Source organism: Salvelinus fontinalis, chromosome 18 (assembly GCF_029448725.1).
Source record: "Salvelinus fontinalis isolate EN_2023a chromosome 18, ASM2944872v1, whole genome shotgun sequence".
Lineage (NCBI taxonomy): Eukaryota > Metazoa > Chordata > Actinopteri > Salmoniformes > Salmonidae > Salvelinus > Salvelinus fontinalis.
The window spans coordinates 60,000,902-60,016,367 of record NC_074682.1 but is presented as its reverse complement, the minus strand read 5'-3'; the positions used below and the strand labels follow the sequence as shown (position 1 = coordinate 60,016,367).

Sequence of the window (15,466 nt, the reverse complement as noted above, 5' to 3'; positions counted from 1 at the left end):
TCAGAACAAATTCTTATTTACAATGACAGCCTACACCGGCTTAATTTGGACGACGCTGGGCCAATTGTGCGCCGTCCTGAGACGCTCAATCATGGCCGGGTTGTGATACAGCCTGGAATCGAACCATGGTCTGTAGTGACGCCTCAAGCGTTGAGATGCAGTGCCTTAAACCGCTGCGCCACTTTGGCAACGCCTCATTGCTCAGTCTCACTCCCAGAATTGTCTGTCTGACTGGTATTGTTGTCCCCTAGGCTACAGGGGTCTGACTGTTGTTGTCTACTCTGTCGTCACCCAGGTTACGGGGGTCTGGCCCTATCTGTTGAGGGGCCCAGTAAGGTGGACATCCAGACCCAGGACATGGAGGATGGGACGTGTGTTGTCTCCTACTGCCCATCAGAACCAGGCTCCTACATCGTCTCCGTACGTTTCGCTGACCAACACGTGCCAGGTGAGAGTCTATGTACGGCTTTGTTATTGTACCAGACACTCTGTGTCAATGAGGGGTATCCTACCAATCAGGTTTGAGGAGTTAGGGAGGGAACTTGAATTCAGCTCAGGGAAAGCTGGTCATAGGAATGTGGCTTAACCTTTTTAGCCAGGTCCGTTTCTATGGCAACAAAACCTTCTCCGGGGCAGGCTAACTCAATGGGGGGGGGGGGGGGCTAGACTGTACTATTTACCACCACAAACCGATGCTGGCCGTAAGACCGCACTCAACCAGCTGTATACGGCCATAAGCAAACAGGAAAATGCTCATCCAGAGGCGGCGCTCCTAGTGGCCGGTGATTGTAATACAGGGAAACTGAAATCCAACATGGCGAACGAGAAATATCCACCGTCGTACGGTTGAAGCCGGAGCTGGAATGTGAAGATGTAACTTGCTTCGTAAACTAAGATACCCCTCTGGTGTTGCAGCAGAGCTTGTAGTTGTGAATTGTCAGTGATTTAATTTTTAAAAAGGTATAATGTTCATTTGATTAATTTCTTACAAAATGAAGTGAAAGTGACCCTTGTCCCTGCTGTGTGTGTTCGTCGCCACAGGCAGCCCGTTCACCGTGAAGGTGACAGGTGAGGGCCGTATCAGAGAGAGCATCACCAGGAGACAGAAGGCTGCGTCCATCGCCACCGTCGGTAGTGTCTGTGACCTCAACCTCAAGATACCAGGTAAGGACACCTATAGAATATATTACCAACCTGTATATATAACATACTCTATACGACCCGCTATACATTCACCCGGCCCTATTTGGGGGGGCAAAGATTGGAATGGTGCGTTCTATTTGGGGGGGGGGGGGGGCAAAGAATGGAATGGTGCGTTCTATTTGGGGGGGGGGGGGGGCAAAGAATGGAATGGTGCGTTCTTTCTGGGGGGGGGGCATAGATTGGAATGGTGCGTTCTTTCTGGGGGGGGGGGGCATAGATTGGAATTCGACAGACATATATATTTTACTCCGTTGATGTTGAGACGAAAGTATTCTCATTGTGGGTAATTGTAAAGGTTTAAATGAACCTCATTTGTAAAGTTCAGATTATGTTGACGGCAAAGCTTGTTGGCTGTTCAGCCTCATGCCGAGGTAGCAAGGACTGCTATAACTGAAACCACATGTACAGGAATATTAGGATATGTCTACAGTACACACATTACATGGGATCTCCCCATAGTACAGTAGAAAGAAATGGCTCTTTCCAGTGTAGTTATGAAACACACAGCCCTCTGGGGGGGAAACGTGTCTTGTTGAGAATACTTGTCACTTGGCAGCCGAGTTAGAACACCTCATTGAGTGTGAAGCCTGCCAGCTCTCTCTCTTCCCTCTCCTCTCTCTTCCCTCTCCTCTCTCTTCCCTCTCATCGTGGCTCATGAGGCCACACGCCCATCCGTGTTTATATAGGCCATACTGATGGTTGGCCAACGCTGTAGAATGAGTATTGGACAATAAGAGGGGATAGCCAGCAGTAAATCAAGGAAGTAGGATGAGGCTGGATGCTAACATATTGAAGAGAGCAGGGTTATATTCCCCATATCGTGGACGTCCATTCACTGGAGCGGTTTGCTGATGTCATACTCTGGGTGTGGACTCAACCAACAGTTATTTTTTTGGGGGGGTCACTGGGTTCCCTATTCTACAGGGGTCCTTAGGTTTCTTTATCCTACTTTGCTATTTCTTCTACTTTTGTATTTCATGTTTTATCCTCTTACTATTTCCTGTAACCTCTTTCTTTCCAGCCCTGACTTCTCTTTCTCCCCGTTTCTCTCTTTCTCCCCGTTTCTCTCTTTCTCCCCGTTTCTCTCTTTCTCCCCGTTTCTCTCTTTCTCCCCGTTTCTCTCTTTCTCCCCGTTTCTCTCTTTCTCCCCGTTTCTCTCTTTCTCCCCGTTTCTCTCTTTCTCCCCGTTTCTCTCTTTCTCCCCGTTTCTCTCTTTCTCCCCGTTTCTCTCTTTCTCCCCGTTTCTCTCTTTCTCCCCGTTTCTCTCTTTCTCCCCGTTTCTCTCTTTCTCCCCGTTTCTCTCTTTCTCCCCGTTTCTCTCTTTCTCCCCGTTTCTCTCTTTCTCCCCGTTTCTCTCTTTCTCCCCGTTTCTCTCTTTCTCCCCGTTTCTCTCTTTCTCCCCGTTTCTCTCTTTCTCCCCGTTTCTCTCTTTCTCCCCGTTTCTCTCTTTCTCCCCGTTTCTCTCTTTCTCCCCGTTTCTCTCTTTCTCCCCGTTTCTCTCTTTCTCCCCGTTTCTCTTCTATAGTGACGTGGTTCCTTCTGGCTCTATCCCAGGAAATCCTCTATGGTGTATCTCCTATATGTCGCTCCCACTGCTCTGTGTGGCTGGGGAGCCATAGAGGGTCCCGTGGTTACCCTAGAGGCAGGGTGGTGTCCAGGCTGTCTGGTCTGGTACTGGGCAGGGCCCCGGGCATGTGGAGGACCTCTGGTGTTACCCTGGTTCTAGGCAGGGACTCCGCTGCTACTACCTTGGTACGGTGCAGGGCGGTGGGCATGTGGAGCGCTGCTACCCCCCTGGCGAGACCCACAGGGCTGGAGGGTGCGTTAATAGCACTGGGCTTTCGAATGGCGAGGTTGGCAGCATGAACGCACTCCATCACAGCATGTCACGTGTGTGCCTTCACATGCACCAAGAGTCTTTAAGAGTATTTCATTGTATTTAAAGCTGCATGTTTGGTTTTCTTTTTTTATGTTCTGCTTTTAAAAGTTAATTATCAACATTACCTGACTTTCTGGAGAGACTGAGACAGACTGGTGACTGGGAGACTCTCCTGCTCTTTTATTCTGCTGTGGACTAATACATTCCTTCTCTCCCCCCTCTGCCCCTCTCCCCCCTCTGCCCCTCTCGTCCTCCTCTACCTCCCCCTGTCAGAGATAGACATCCATGACGTGTCAGCCCAGGTAACCAGTCCCTCTGGCACCACAGAGAAGGCAGACATGGAAGCGGTGGGGCCCAACACCTACTGCGTACGCTTCGTTCCCCACGAGATGGGAATTCACACGGTGGATGTGAAATACAGGGATCAGCACATTCCCGGGAGCCCCTTCCAGTTCACTGTGGGGCCCCTGGGAGAGGGAGGGGCTGGGAAGGTCAGGGCCGGTGGACCAGGCCTAGAGAAGGCTGAGTGTGGAGTACCAGGTAGAGGCATCTCTTTATCCATCTGTTGATCATCTGTCTCCCAGATCCCTCTATATACCTTCATCACATCTCTCTCCATACGGGGGGGGGGGGTGTGAATGGTTTACTCTCTCTAATATTGATGACTGTCGTCTTATTCTCCTCCAAGCTGAGTTTAGTATCTGGACACGGGAGGCTGGTGCCGGTGGTCTGTCCGTCGCTGTAGAGGGGCCCAGCAGAGCTGAGATCTCCTTTGAAGACATGAAGGATGGATCCTGTGAGGTGTCTTACGTAGCTCAGGAGCCTGGTAGGAACACAGCACCTGGTCACTTGTGTCAACTATCTGTTCAACAGCTTTGTTTTTTGTATGCTCAATGTTTTGCTGTATATTTAGGTCCCGTTTTACTATATATCTGAAGGTGTAGTTGAATGGGTCTGGTTGAATTGGTCACGGTAATAGTGTAACTGGTTGTGTACCTGTACTTTAAATAGTAGGCATTTTGGTTATGTGAATAAATAACGTTTTATAGTTTATGAATTTAAAATTGAGAATGCTTTAAATGCCAGGATGTTATACTCATTTCAGCTTTTCATGTAGCAGAGTTCAACTGCACGCTATTGAGGAAGAGAATCGTCTATCGAGACCCACGTGTCTGACAATATGCGCCGAATACAAATCTTTTCAGTATCCTGGGGGGGGGGGTGGTGCATTGTCGTGCCCGCTTCACAACTTGGTGTGTTTGGACCATGATAGTTTGGTTAGGTGGACACTTAAGGAACTTGAAACTCTCGACCCTGCTCCACTACAGCCCCGTCGATGAGAATGGGGGGCCCTGTTTGGTCCTCCTTTTCCTGTAGTCCACGATCAGCTCCTTTTGTCTTGATCACGTTGAGGGAGAGGTTGTCCTGGCACCACAGGGCCAGGTCTCCTCCCTATAGGCTGTCTCATCGTTGTCTCTGAGCTGAGGGGAAGTGGTGTACCAAAATGAACCAATGACAAGAATCAACGCAGTTGCGCATTAGATGATGCATTCTCAGTAGGAGGAGCCTAGCCTGCTGGTATTCTCAGTAGGAGGAGCCTAGCCCGCTGGTATTCTCAGTAGGAGGAGCCTAGCCCGCTGGTATTCTCAGTAGGAGGAGCCTAGCCCGCTGGTATTCTCAGTAGGAGGAGCCTAGCCCGCTGGTATTCTCAGTAGGAGGAGCCTAGCCCGCTGGTATTCTCAGTAGGAGGAGCCTAGCCCGCTGGTATTCTCAGTAGGAGGAGCCTAGCCCGCTGGTATTCTCAGTAGGAGGAGCCTAGCCCGCTGGTATTCTCAGTAGGAGGAGCCTAGCCCGCTGGTATTCTCAGTAGGAGGAGCCTAGCCCGCTGGTATTCTCAGTAGGAGGAGCCTAGCCCGCTGGTATTCTCAGTAGGAGGAGCCTAGCCCGCTGGTATTCTCAGTAGGAGGAGCCTAGCCCGCTGGTATTCTCAGTAGGAGGAGCCTAGCCCGCTGGTATTCTCAGTAGGAGGAGCCTAGCCCGCTGGTATTCTCAGTAGGAGGAGCCTAGCCCGCTGGTATTCTCAGTAGGAGGAGCCTAGCCCGCTGGTATTCTCAGTAGGAGGAGCCTAGCCCGCTGGTATTCTCAGTAGGAGGAGCCTAGCCCGCTGGTATTCTCAGTAGGAGGAGCCTAGCCCGCTGGTATTCTCAGTAGGAGGAGCCTAGCCCGCTGGTATTCTCAGTAGGAGGAGCCTAGCCCGCTGGTATTCTCAGTAGGAGGAGCCTAGCCCGCTGGTATTCTCAGTAGGAGGAGCCTAGCCCGCTGGTATTCTCAGTAGGAGGAGCCTAGCCCGCTGGTATTTGTTGCTTACTGCATCTGTTTTTACTAAAATGTTGTAAATAGTATGTAGTACAATTAGTACACCGTATTTAGTTTCAGTAGGTGGTAGACGAGCCAGATTTCAGACTGCCAGTACATACAGTACCAGAATGATTTGTCATCTTTCTCCACAGGTGACTATGAGGTGTCGGTGAAGTTCAACGAGGAACACATCCCAGACAGCCCGTACCTTGTGCCCGTCATGGCGCCTACGGACGACGCCCGCCGCCTCACTGTTGCTAGTCTTCAGGTGAGACGCAAGAAAACACCCCCACACCTGCATCATGTCCGCAGCTATTTAGTTAGCGCCTGACACGGACCCGTTAGTGAGATCCACAGCACATCTATTCCCTTTCGAAACAGTACCAGACTTCCCTTGCACAAATCTCTTTTTGATCTCCAATGGGACTGGAATTGTTACGTCAACTTAAAATGGATGAAATGGAGATGTATAAGGTAGTGGTCAACCCCCTCGGCTGTAATATTTATGGCTGTAGTATATATCAGATTGGATAATGGGTTTTAAAGGGGGGGGGGAATAAATAGCTATTTTATGTTCCTTAACGTTTCTTCCGTATTTAGAATGAAGCATCACTAGTATGATCTGTGTAGGCCAGATCAACTATGTTGTGTTGCTGATCTATTGGGGAAATATCTTTCTGGCTCTGCCTTCACTAAGGTCTCAGCTGGGGGGTGATTTTAAAAACCTATGAAATGATAACGTGAGGACTATAGCAATAGCACTTCAAACAGGAAGTTGGCTTTCTAAAAAAACGGTTTGAGCTACCAGGTGTTCTGTATACAGACGTACACAGGTTACACACATACACACCCCGTGTGCTCACACACAGCGTTAGAGTACACACACACACACACATTGAGATAAATCCCTATATTTTTTTCACTTGATTTTGATAGTCCCCACCTAGTAAGCCAAGCTGTCTATTAGCTGCAGTATCTATGTACCATCTATTGGGAACTATCTAAATACAGTGTGAGCTTAATAATGTTGTGAAATAGCTGCGGGACATCCTTCAATCTGGTGTGGGACTCTGGTGTTTCTCTTGTGTTTCAGTTAAAGGCTTTTAACAGCATCATCAACGTCATTCTGGCTCTCTGCTTGGTCGGCTAACGCAGAGAGAGGAAGACCCCCCCCCCCCCCTCCCCCTCCCTCACTTGGTCTGACCTGGTTTAGTCTTTTACAACCTTTTAGTAACTTGATTTTAGTTCTGTCCCCTGTAGTCCCCTGTAGTCTCCTGTCCCCTGTAGTCTCCTGTCCCCTGTAGTCTCCTGTCCCCTGTAGTCTCCTGTCCCCTGTAGTCCCCTGTAGTCTCCTGTCCCCTGTAGTCTCCTGTCCTGGCCCTATAGACCTGTCATGTCTATAGTAGAGGACCTAATTGGGCTCAGGTCCACCTCTCTAGGCGTTAGCTGGTCCAAGCTGAGCACAGGTCAAATACAAAGGTGGTATTCTGTGTTATGATGCACGTCTCCCCGTGCTGAGAGGGGCAGCCTGAACAAGGTGCTGTGGCAGAGTTGTTCTTCTTCTTCTTCTTCGTTGGAATGAAAGGGGCATTGAATGAGGAGGAGTTTAGTGTACAAGGTGATTTGTAGATTCTGTGCAGCAGGAGAACTCAGGCTGACTGTCTCCAACGTGGGGGGTGTACCTTGATTTTTTTATAAAATGGTCACCAAAATGTTGTATTCAATTATAATGGTCATGTATTCTTGGGTCTGAAGTGGCAATGCAAGCCACAGCTTTGGCTGACCAATCAGAGCTGGCGCTGATTGGTTCTCCATGGGACACTCCCACTGACTGGGTGTGTAGAGCATTTGGGAGGGGCTTCACTAACCTGTTGATTGGCTGCCTCCAGGAGTCTGGCCTCAAGGTAAACCACCCAGCATCCTTTGCGGTACATCTGAACGGTGCCAAGGGAACCATCGACGCCAAGGCCCACTCACCCTCCGGAGCTCTGGAGGAATGTGCTGTGTCTAAGCTAGAGCAAGGTGAGGCTTCTCAAGGGGAAGGGCTATAGAGAGTATTGGGACAGGCTAAATGTGTCTGCCGAGGCGTTCCCCCCCCCCCCCTCCCCCGGTGTCTGCCGAGGCGTTCCCCCCCCCCCTCCCCCGGTGTCTGCCGAGGCGTTCCCCCCCCCCCTCCCCCGGTGTCTGCCGAGGCGTTCCCCCCCCCCCTCCCCCGGTGTCTGCCGAGGGGTTCCCCCCCCCCTCCCCCGGTGTCTGCCGAGGCGTTCCCCCCCCCCCTCCCCCGGTGTCTGCCGAGGCGTTTCCCCCCCCCCCCCCCCCCGGTGTCCGCTGATATCCCTTTGAGCATGGTGAAGTTATTAATTCCACTTTGGATGGTTTATGTGGAATAAGTCAAGGGGAATAGTTTCTGAAGGCTCAGTATATGTATAGCTCCAAATCCCATATTAGGAGTCTTGATTAAACTCTTTATCCATTCCTTCTCCCTCCAGATAAGTATGCTATCAGGTTCATCCCGCGTGAGAACGGGCTCCACTCCATTGACGTCAAGTTCAACGGCAGCCACATCCCCGGCAGCCCTTTCCAGGTGCGGGTAGGAGAGCCTGGTCAGACCGGAGACGCAGGGCTGGTCACTGCACACGGAGCTGGACTGGAGAGAGGGACCACAGGTGACCTTGTTACCACATTACTCTAACCGTAACACAACCTTCATTCTCCTAAATAATGGGACCAGTGCTGGTAGTAAGCGAAAGGTTGCTAGATCGAATCCCCGAGCTGACAATGTAAAAAAAATATGTTCTGGCCTTTGAACAAGGCAGTTAAACTCTGGGGAACAGTGGGTTAACTGACTTGCCTAGTTAAATAAATGCTACGGTTGCTACTACTACAGTACTACGTCTCACGTTGAGCTTACCTGTCTTTCATATTGGACTCAACATCTGTACTCGACAAGATCTGACCGATTAGGGGAAAAACCCTTGACCTAAGTATAACCTAAATGATAACTGGTATATATATCCCCAGTCCTAAACCCCAAGTACAAACTGCTCCAGCCCTAGTTATACCTCCTGTATCCTGCACCGTAGTAGCCCCATGCAGGCTAGACTACACCAGGCTTTACCCAGATCATGCTAGACTTGAGAACCTCCCATCTCTGGTTATTGGTTTTCATAGTCCGATGTGGATCAGGTTACCCGGTTTATTTGTGTAGTGATCTGATCCTATCACATGGTCAGGAAGGGGTTTCTAAGCCAGGTTTTAGTTGTCTATACACACACACACACACACACACACACCATCACATCCTGGTAACACATGTCTCCATAACTTGTGTTACCAACAGCATTATATTACTGTTTGTGTTGTAACATAGTCCTCTCTCTTCCTGTTTCTTTATCTAGCCCAGTGGGCGGCTGCAGCCCAAATGAGCACCCTAGTCCCTATTTAGTGCACTACTTTTGACCGGAGCCTGTGACTTTGTCAGTGAATGTATCACTCAGTTTATCAATCAGTTTTTTTTTTTTAAACCGCTATGATTCAATGTTAAAGTTATGTCTAGAAAACATATCCATCAACTTCTCCATTTTTTTTAAAACTGATTTCAATAACAAGCATGAAACGATGGAGTAGGAAAGGCCAGAGGTCTGGATAACAGATGTGGGTCGTGTCCCACACGGTCCCCTATTTCATACAACAGTAGTGTACTACGTAGGGAATAGGGTGCCATTTTGAAATGCAGCCAATGTTTTTAAGAGGGTTGTAAGCGTTTGAATGGTGGTGAAGAAGAACAGGCTGATGGAGGAAACATAAATCAGGTCTTTATGGTGGCCTGATCTCCCAGAATTCAGCCTGCTGCTCATACAGATTCCTTATAGTGCACTACTTTTGACCAGGGCCCGTAGGGAAGGTAGTGCCTCTCATAGGGACCCGTAGGGCTCTGGTCAGAAGTAGTGCACTACGTAGGGAATAGGATGCCATTTGGTAAGCAGGCCAGCTCTGTGCAGGCCAGCTCTGTGCAGGCCAGCTCTGTGCAGGCCAGCTCTGTGCAGGCCAGCTCTGTGCAGGCCAGCTCTGTGCAGGCCAGCTCTGTGCAGGCCAGCTCTGTGCAGGCCAGCTCTAAAATAATGAAGCTGTTGACTGGCAGAATAAAAACAATAGAATAGTCACAAATGTGCAAAACTATCATCTGGCACGTCAAGCAGAAAGTATTTCAAATAGGTCAAGTTGTACTTAATTCAGGTCTGGTGTATTCCGCCCAGGCAGCTCTCTCTATATTTGTACATACTACTGTAAATCAGTGTCAGACAGATTTATATATTTTATTTGATGTTTAGTGAGCAGACGGGTCAGACTGGTTTATATCTGCTCTTCTGATCTCAGTACAGTACATAAGTGTCTGTCACATGGCCGGTGAGGTTAAATCATTGGATTATGGGTGTGGATGAGTCTGTCACATGGTTATAGTAGTAGTTCCACATCCTAAAGGAAAGAATAATCACCGCAAATCTGGACATTCCAGGTTGCTTATCTTTTCCATTCATCTTGGACTGTGGCATATGGCTGGATCTACGAAAAAAGATGGCCTAGGACTTTCTCTCAACATAAGACCACTTGAGTTCTGAAAACACCTGACAAACTTTAATTGTGGTGTGTGTGTAACGTCCCTTTAACCTTGTCCGAACCAATACTCAAACCCCCTGCGGGCAGGATTCTGCTCCAACCCTGTCCTAAACCTACCTTAATGACGAACTCTTCCTCTGTCTTGTCTCTAGGCCAGCAGTCAGAGTTCGTCATCAACAACACCAAGGCGGGGCCCGGCGCCCTGGCGGTGACGATTGAGGGCCCCTCCAAGGTCAAGATGGACTGCCAGGAGTGTCCAGAGGGATACAAGGTCCAGTACACTCCCATGGCCCCTGGGAACTATCTGATTTCCATCAAATATGGAGGACCCAACCACATCACTGGCAGCCCCTTCAAGGCCAAAGTCACAGGTAGGTCTGCAGGAGAACCCTATTCCCTATGGAGTGCACTACTTTTTTACCGGGGCCATATAGAATAGGGTGCCTTTTCAGACACAGGTTAATTGACTTGAATCAATCTCTTCTTCTCCTCTCAGGTCAACGCCTGGTGAATGTGAGTAATGCCAGTGAGACGTCCTCCCTGATGGTGGAGTCAGTAACCAAGTCACCCAGTACCAACTCCTACAGCGCCCTGCCTCGTTCTGCCTCCGACGCCAGTAAGGTGGCCACCCGCGGCCCAGGCCTCAGCAAGGCCTACATGGGCCAGAGGGCCAGCTTCTCCGTCGACTGCAGCAAGGCTGGTAAAGAGGCATTTTATTACTTAGTGACTTTGGGTCCTTAAGTTATTATTATTAATCCTATTATTCTTATTCTTCCTGCTCTTATTATTAATTATTATTATATTATTCCTATTCCTTCCTGCTCATTATTATTATACTTAATATCATTGTTATACTTTATTATTATCATTATACGTATTATTATCATTATACGTATTATTATTGTTATCATTATACTTATTTATTATTATCATTTATTATTCCTATTTTTATAAATATTATTCCTATTTTTATAAATATTATTCCTGCTCTTATTATTTATCATTATTATTCCTTTTCTTCCTGTTTATTATTCCTGCTCTAATGATTTTTAAAATTATTCTTGTTGGTTATTCCTATTAGTAGTAGTTAATGTTAGTTTACCGGGAGCTAAACTCAACGTGACAGAAACAAGATGGCAGATTTGTTTGGCTATGAGGTTTAGGTTAGAATGTGGTTACTGTACTGGATGTCTGTTAGTAATATTGTCATATACTACTGTGATCCCCTTTCGTCTGTAAATGCTGTGTGGTAGAGCGTTCCCTTTCATCTGTAAATGCTGTGTGGTAGAGCGTTCCCTTTTCATCTGTAAATGCTGTGTGGTAGAGCGTTCCCTTTCATCTGTAAATGCTGTGTGGTAGAGCGTTCCCTTTTCATCTGTAAATGCTGTGTGGTAGAGCGTTCCCTTTTCATCTGTAAATGCTGTGTGGTAGAGCGTTCCCTTTCATCTGTAAATGCTGTGTGGTAGAGCGTTCCCTTTTCATCTGTAAATGCTGTGTGGTAGAGCGTTCCCTTTCGTCTGTAAATGCTGTGTGGTAGAGCGTTCCCTTTCATCTGTAAATGCTGTGTGGTAGAGCGTTCCCTTTCGTCTGTAAATGCTGTGTGGTAGAGCGTTCCCTTTCGTCTGTAAATGCTGTGTGGTAGAGCGTTCCCTTTCATCTGTAAATGCTGTGTGGTAGAGCGTTCCCTTTCGTCTGTAAATGCTGTGTGGTAGAGCGTTCCCTTTCGTCTGTAAATGCTGTGTGGTAGAGCGTTCCCTTTTCGTCTGTAAATGCTGTGTGGTAGAGCGTTCCCTTTCATCTGTAAATGCTGTGTGGTAGAGCGTTCCCTTTCATCTGTAAATGCTGTGTGGTAGAGCGTCCCCTTTCGTCTGTAAATGCTGTGTGGTAGAGCGTTCCCTTTCATCTGTAAATGCTGTGTGGTAGAGCGTTCCCCTTTCGTCTGTAAATGCTGTGTGGTAGAGTGTTCCCTTTTCATCTGTAAATGCTGTGTGGTAGAGCGTTCCCCTTTCGTCTAATGCTATGTGGTAGAGCGTTCCCTTCATCTGTAAATGCTGTGTGGTAGAGCGTTCCCTTTTCATCTGTAAATGCTGTGTGGTAGAGCGTTCCCGTTCGTCTGTAAATGCTGTGTGGTAGAGCGTTCCCTTTCATCTGTAAATGCTGTGTGGTAGAGCGTTCCCTTTTCATCTGTAAATGCTGTGTGGTAGAGCGTTCCCTTTTCATCTGTAAATGCTGTGTGGTAGAGCGTTCCCGTTCGTCTGTAAATGCTGTGTGGTAGAGCGTTCCCTTTCATCTGTAAATGCTGTGTGGTAGAGCGTTCCCTTTCATCTGTAAATGCTGTGTGGTAGAGCGTTCCCTTTCATCTGTAAATGCTGTGTGGTAGAGCGTTCCCTTTCATCTGTAAATGCTGTGTGGTAGAGCGTTCCCTTTTCATCTGTAAATGCTGTGTGGTAGAGCGTTCCCTTTCATCTGTAAATGCTGTGTGGTAGAGCGTTCCCTTTCATCTGTAAATGCTGTGTGGTAGAGCGTTCCCTTTCATCTGTAAATGCTGTGTGGTAGAGCGTTCCCTTCATCTGTAAATGCTGTGTGGTAGAGCGTTCCCTTTCATCTGTAAATGCTGTGTGGTAGAGCGTTCCCCTTCATCTGTAAATGCTGTGTGGTAGAGCGTTCCCGTTCGTCTGTAAATGCTGTGTGGTAGAGCGTTCCCTTTTCATCTGTAAATGCTGTGTGGTAGAGCGTTCCCTTTCGTCTGTAAATGCTGTGTGGTAGAGCGTTCCCCTTCATCTGTAAATGCTGTGTGGTAGAGCGTTCCCTTTCATCTGTAAATGCTGTGTGGTAGAGCGTCCCCTTTTCGTCTGTAAATGCTATGTGGTAGAGCGTTCCCTTTCATCTGTAAATGCTGTGTGGTAGAGCGTCCCCTTTCATCTGTAAATGCTGTGTGGTAGAGCGTTCCCTTTCATCTGTAAATGCTGTGTGGTAGAGCGTTCCCTTTTCATCTGTAAATGCTGTGTGGTAGAGCGTTCCCCTTCATCTGTAAATGCTGTGTGGTAGAGCGTTCCCTTTCATCTGTAAATGCTGTGTGGTAGAGCGTCCCCTTTCATCTGTAAATGCTGTGTGGTAGAGCGTTCCCTTTCATCTGTAAATGCTATGTGCATCGCTTCTGGTTAAGGTATGCATTAGCTCCAGCAGTTAATCAACAAATGATGTGTTTTGTGTCCTGTAGGTAAGAACATGTTGCTGGTGGGAGTCCACGGCCCCCACATCCCCTGTGAGGAGGTATCAGTGAAACACACGGGTAACATGCAGTACAACGTCTCCTATATCCTCAAGGAGAAGGGCAACTACGTCCTGGCTGTCAAGTGGGGCGAGGACCACGTCCCCGGCTCCCCCTTCCATGTCACTGTCCCCTAGAGACCTGGGGGGAGACCAAAATGGCACCCTATTCCCTCTGTGTAGTGCACTACGTTGACCAGTACTGCATGAGGAATAGTGTACACTTTACTGTCCTCTATTCACCTCTATCCCATCTGTCTACCAGACGGTTCTCTATTCACCTCTGTCCCATCTGTCTACCAGACGGCCATGGAGTGGAGGAACTACATATTTGTTTAAACACAAAACCTCTTAAAATACACCCTATAGTTATTATTATGAATGGAACAATTTGCACTCAACAATATTTCATAATATAGTATAAAGTAAATTGACGATATTGTTATCAACTAAATATGTCAAACCAAGTTAAACAGAGCCCAAATGTTTAAAAGTCAAGAATAAGTTTTTTTTTTTTTTGTTTACTACTGAGGGTTGTGAGATTTGTACAGCAGCACTATAGATGTGATCCTATGTTTTCAGCCCTAACCACCTATGACTCCAGGTCCAGCCATGCTAACCGCTGCACAAGATCACTACTCAATCAATCCCGAATTGTTCTGTTTCTACAAACTACTGTTTTTTTTGGGGGGGGACTGGACTGAGAGGTCTGTGACTGTCATGTATGGTGGGTTAAAAATGTGCTCGTCAAAAGCTGTTATGTCCTGAGGTTTTGTACTGTCAGTTTCAGACGTGTTCTTGATTTAGCTGTTGTTCCTAAGTCTTACGTATTATAACTATGTAATGTAGGTCAATAGGAAAAGAGATTGCAACTGAACTAAATGGTAGTCTACTCTTAACATTGGACGTGGTAGTAATCGGATTGGTTTTCTGTTCAGCTTTTGAATTAGCATTTTAAACTTCATCTGTACGTCCACTCTTCTCTTACAAAAAAAAACAATCTGTCTCGAGGACTTTGCCAATCCCTGTCCTTATAACCTGTGTCTTAAGCAATAACTTCTGAGAATAAATATGTATTTGTACTTCTGATTCCTGTCGTATGTTTTGTTTAATCAGTGTTTTGATACACAAGGGATGAAAGTTAAAATGACAAGCTTCTTTTTTCCCCTCTTGTTAGTATTGGGTGGCATAATGTGAGAATACATGCCCAGGAATTATGTACATTTGATCATTAAAATAAGTTGCATGTGGCTTACTGACACATCTCCTATTAGAGAGACGAGGCGACTTCCAGAGTATCCCGAACAGTGACAAGATGGTAATGAGTGTTAAGATGGACTGTATATGGACATGGTGATGTAGAACAGAGTTCATTATGCAGTGCCTTCGAGAAGTATTCCCATTCCCAGTACACCCATTCACTTTATTGATTGATTTATTATTTATTTACTTTTTGTTGTTGCAGCCTGACTTTTTAAAACGGATTAAATAGAGATTGTCACTGGCCTACACACAATACCCCATGTTTTTTCAAATTTCTACAAATTAATTAAACGTTCAAACCTGAAATGCTAAATAAGTTAAGGAGTAAAAATGTGCTTAAGTCAAGTTGCATGGACTGTGTACAATTAATACACCTTAGCCAAATGCATTTAAACTCAGTTTTTCACAATTCCTGACATATAATCCTAGTAAAAATTTCCTGTCTTAGATCAGTTAGGATCACCACTTTATTTTTAAGAATCTTAAATGTCAGAATAATAGTAGTGAATTATTTCAGATTTTATTTCTTTAATCACATTCCCAGTGGGTTAGAAGTTTACATACACTCAATTAGTATTTGGTAGCATTGCCTTTTAAATTGTTTAATTTGGGTCAAATGTTTCGGGGAGCCTTCTAGCTTCCCACAATAAGTTGGGTGAATTGTGACCCATTCCTCCTGACAGAGCTGTTGTAAAAGAGTCAGGTTTGTAAGCCTCCTTGCTCGCACACGCATTTTCAGTTCAGCCCACACTTTCTATAGGATTGAGGTCATGGCTTTGTGATGGCCACTCCAATACCTTGACTTTGTTGTCCTTAAGCCATTTTGCCACAACTTTGGAAGTATGCTTGGGGTCATTGTCCAGTTGGAAGACCCAT

At 46.9% G+C, this 15,466-nt stretch overlaps 1 protein-coding gene across 3 annotated transcripts in view; it reads left to right on the top strand.

The window, feature by feature from the left end:
- Positions 1-14,409, top strand: part of LOC129815824 (filamin-B) — a 96,419-nt gene extending 82,010 nt beyond the window's left edge. For 2 of the 3 annotated variants that reach the window (XM_055869964.1, XM_055869963.1), the window contains 10 exons: positions 296-448; positions 1,042-1,164; positions 3,356-3,622; positions 3,771-3,908; positions 5,593-5,708; positions 7,330-7,462; positions 7,930-8,106; positions 10,210-10,428; positions 10,554-10,757; positions 13,278-14,409. In XM_055869964.1, coding sequence (XP_055725939.1) covers positions 296-448; positions 1,042-1,164; positions 3,356-3,622; positions 3,771-3,908; positions 5,593-5,708; positions 7,330-7,462; positions 7,930-8,106; positions 10,210-10,428; positions 10,554-10,757; positions 13,278-13,465 — 1,718 coding nt within the window. In that variant the 3' untranslated portion in view covers positions 13,466-14,409. Of the gene's footprint in view, positions 1-295; positions 449-1,041; positions 1,165-2,728; positions 3,085-3,355; positions 3,623-3,770; positions 3,909-5,592; positions 5,709-7,329; positions 7,463-7,929; positions 8,107-10,209; positions 10,429-10,553; positions 10,758-13,277 lie in introns of those variants that run through there. The other variant, XM_055869966.1, reaches the window with a different exon arrangement.
- The last annotated feature ends 1,057 nt before the right edge of the window (positions 14,410-15,466 follow it).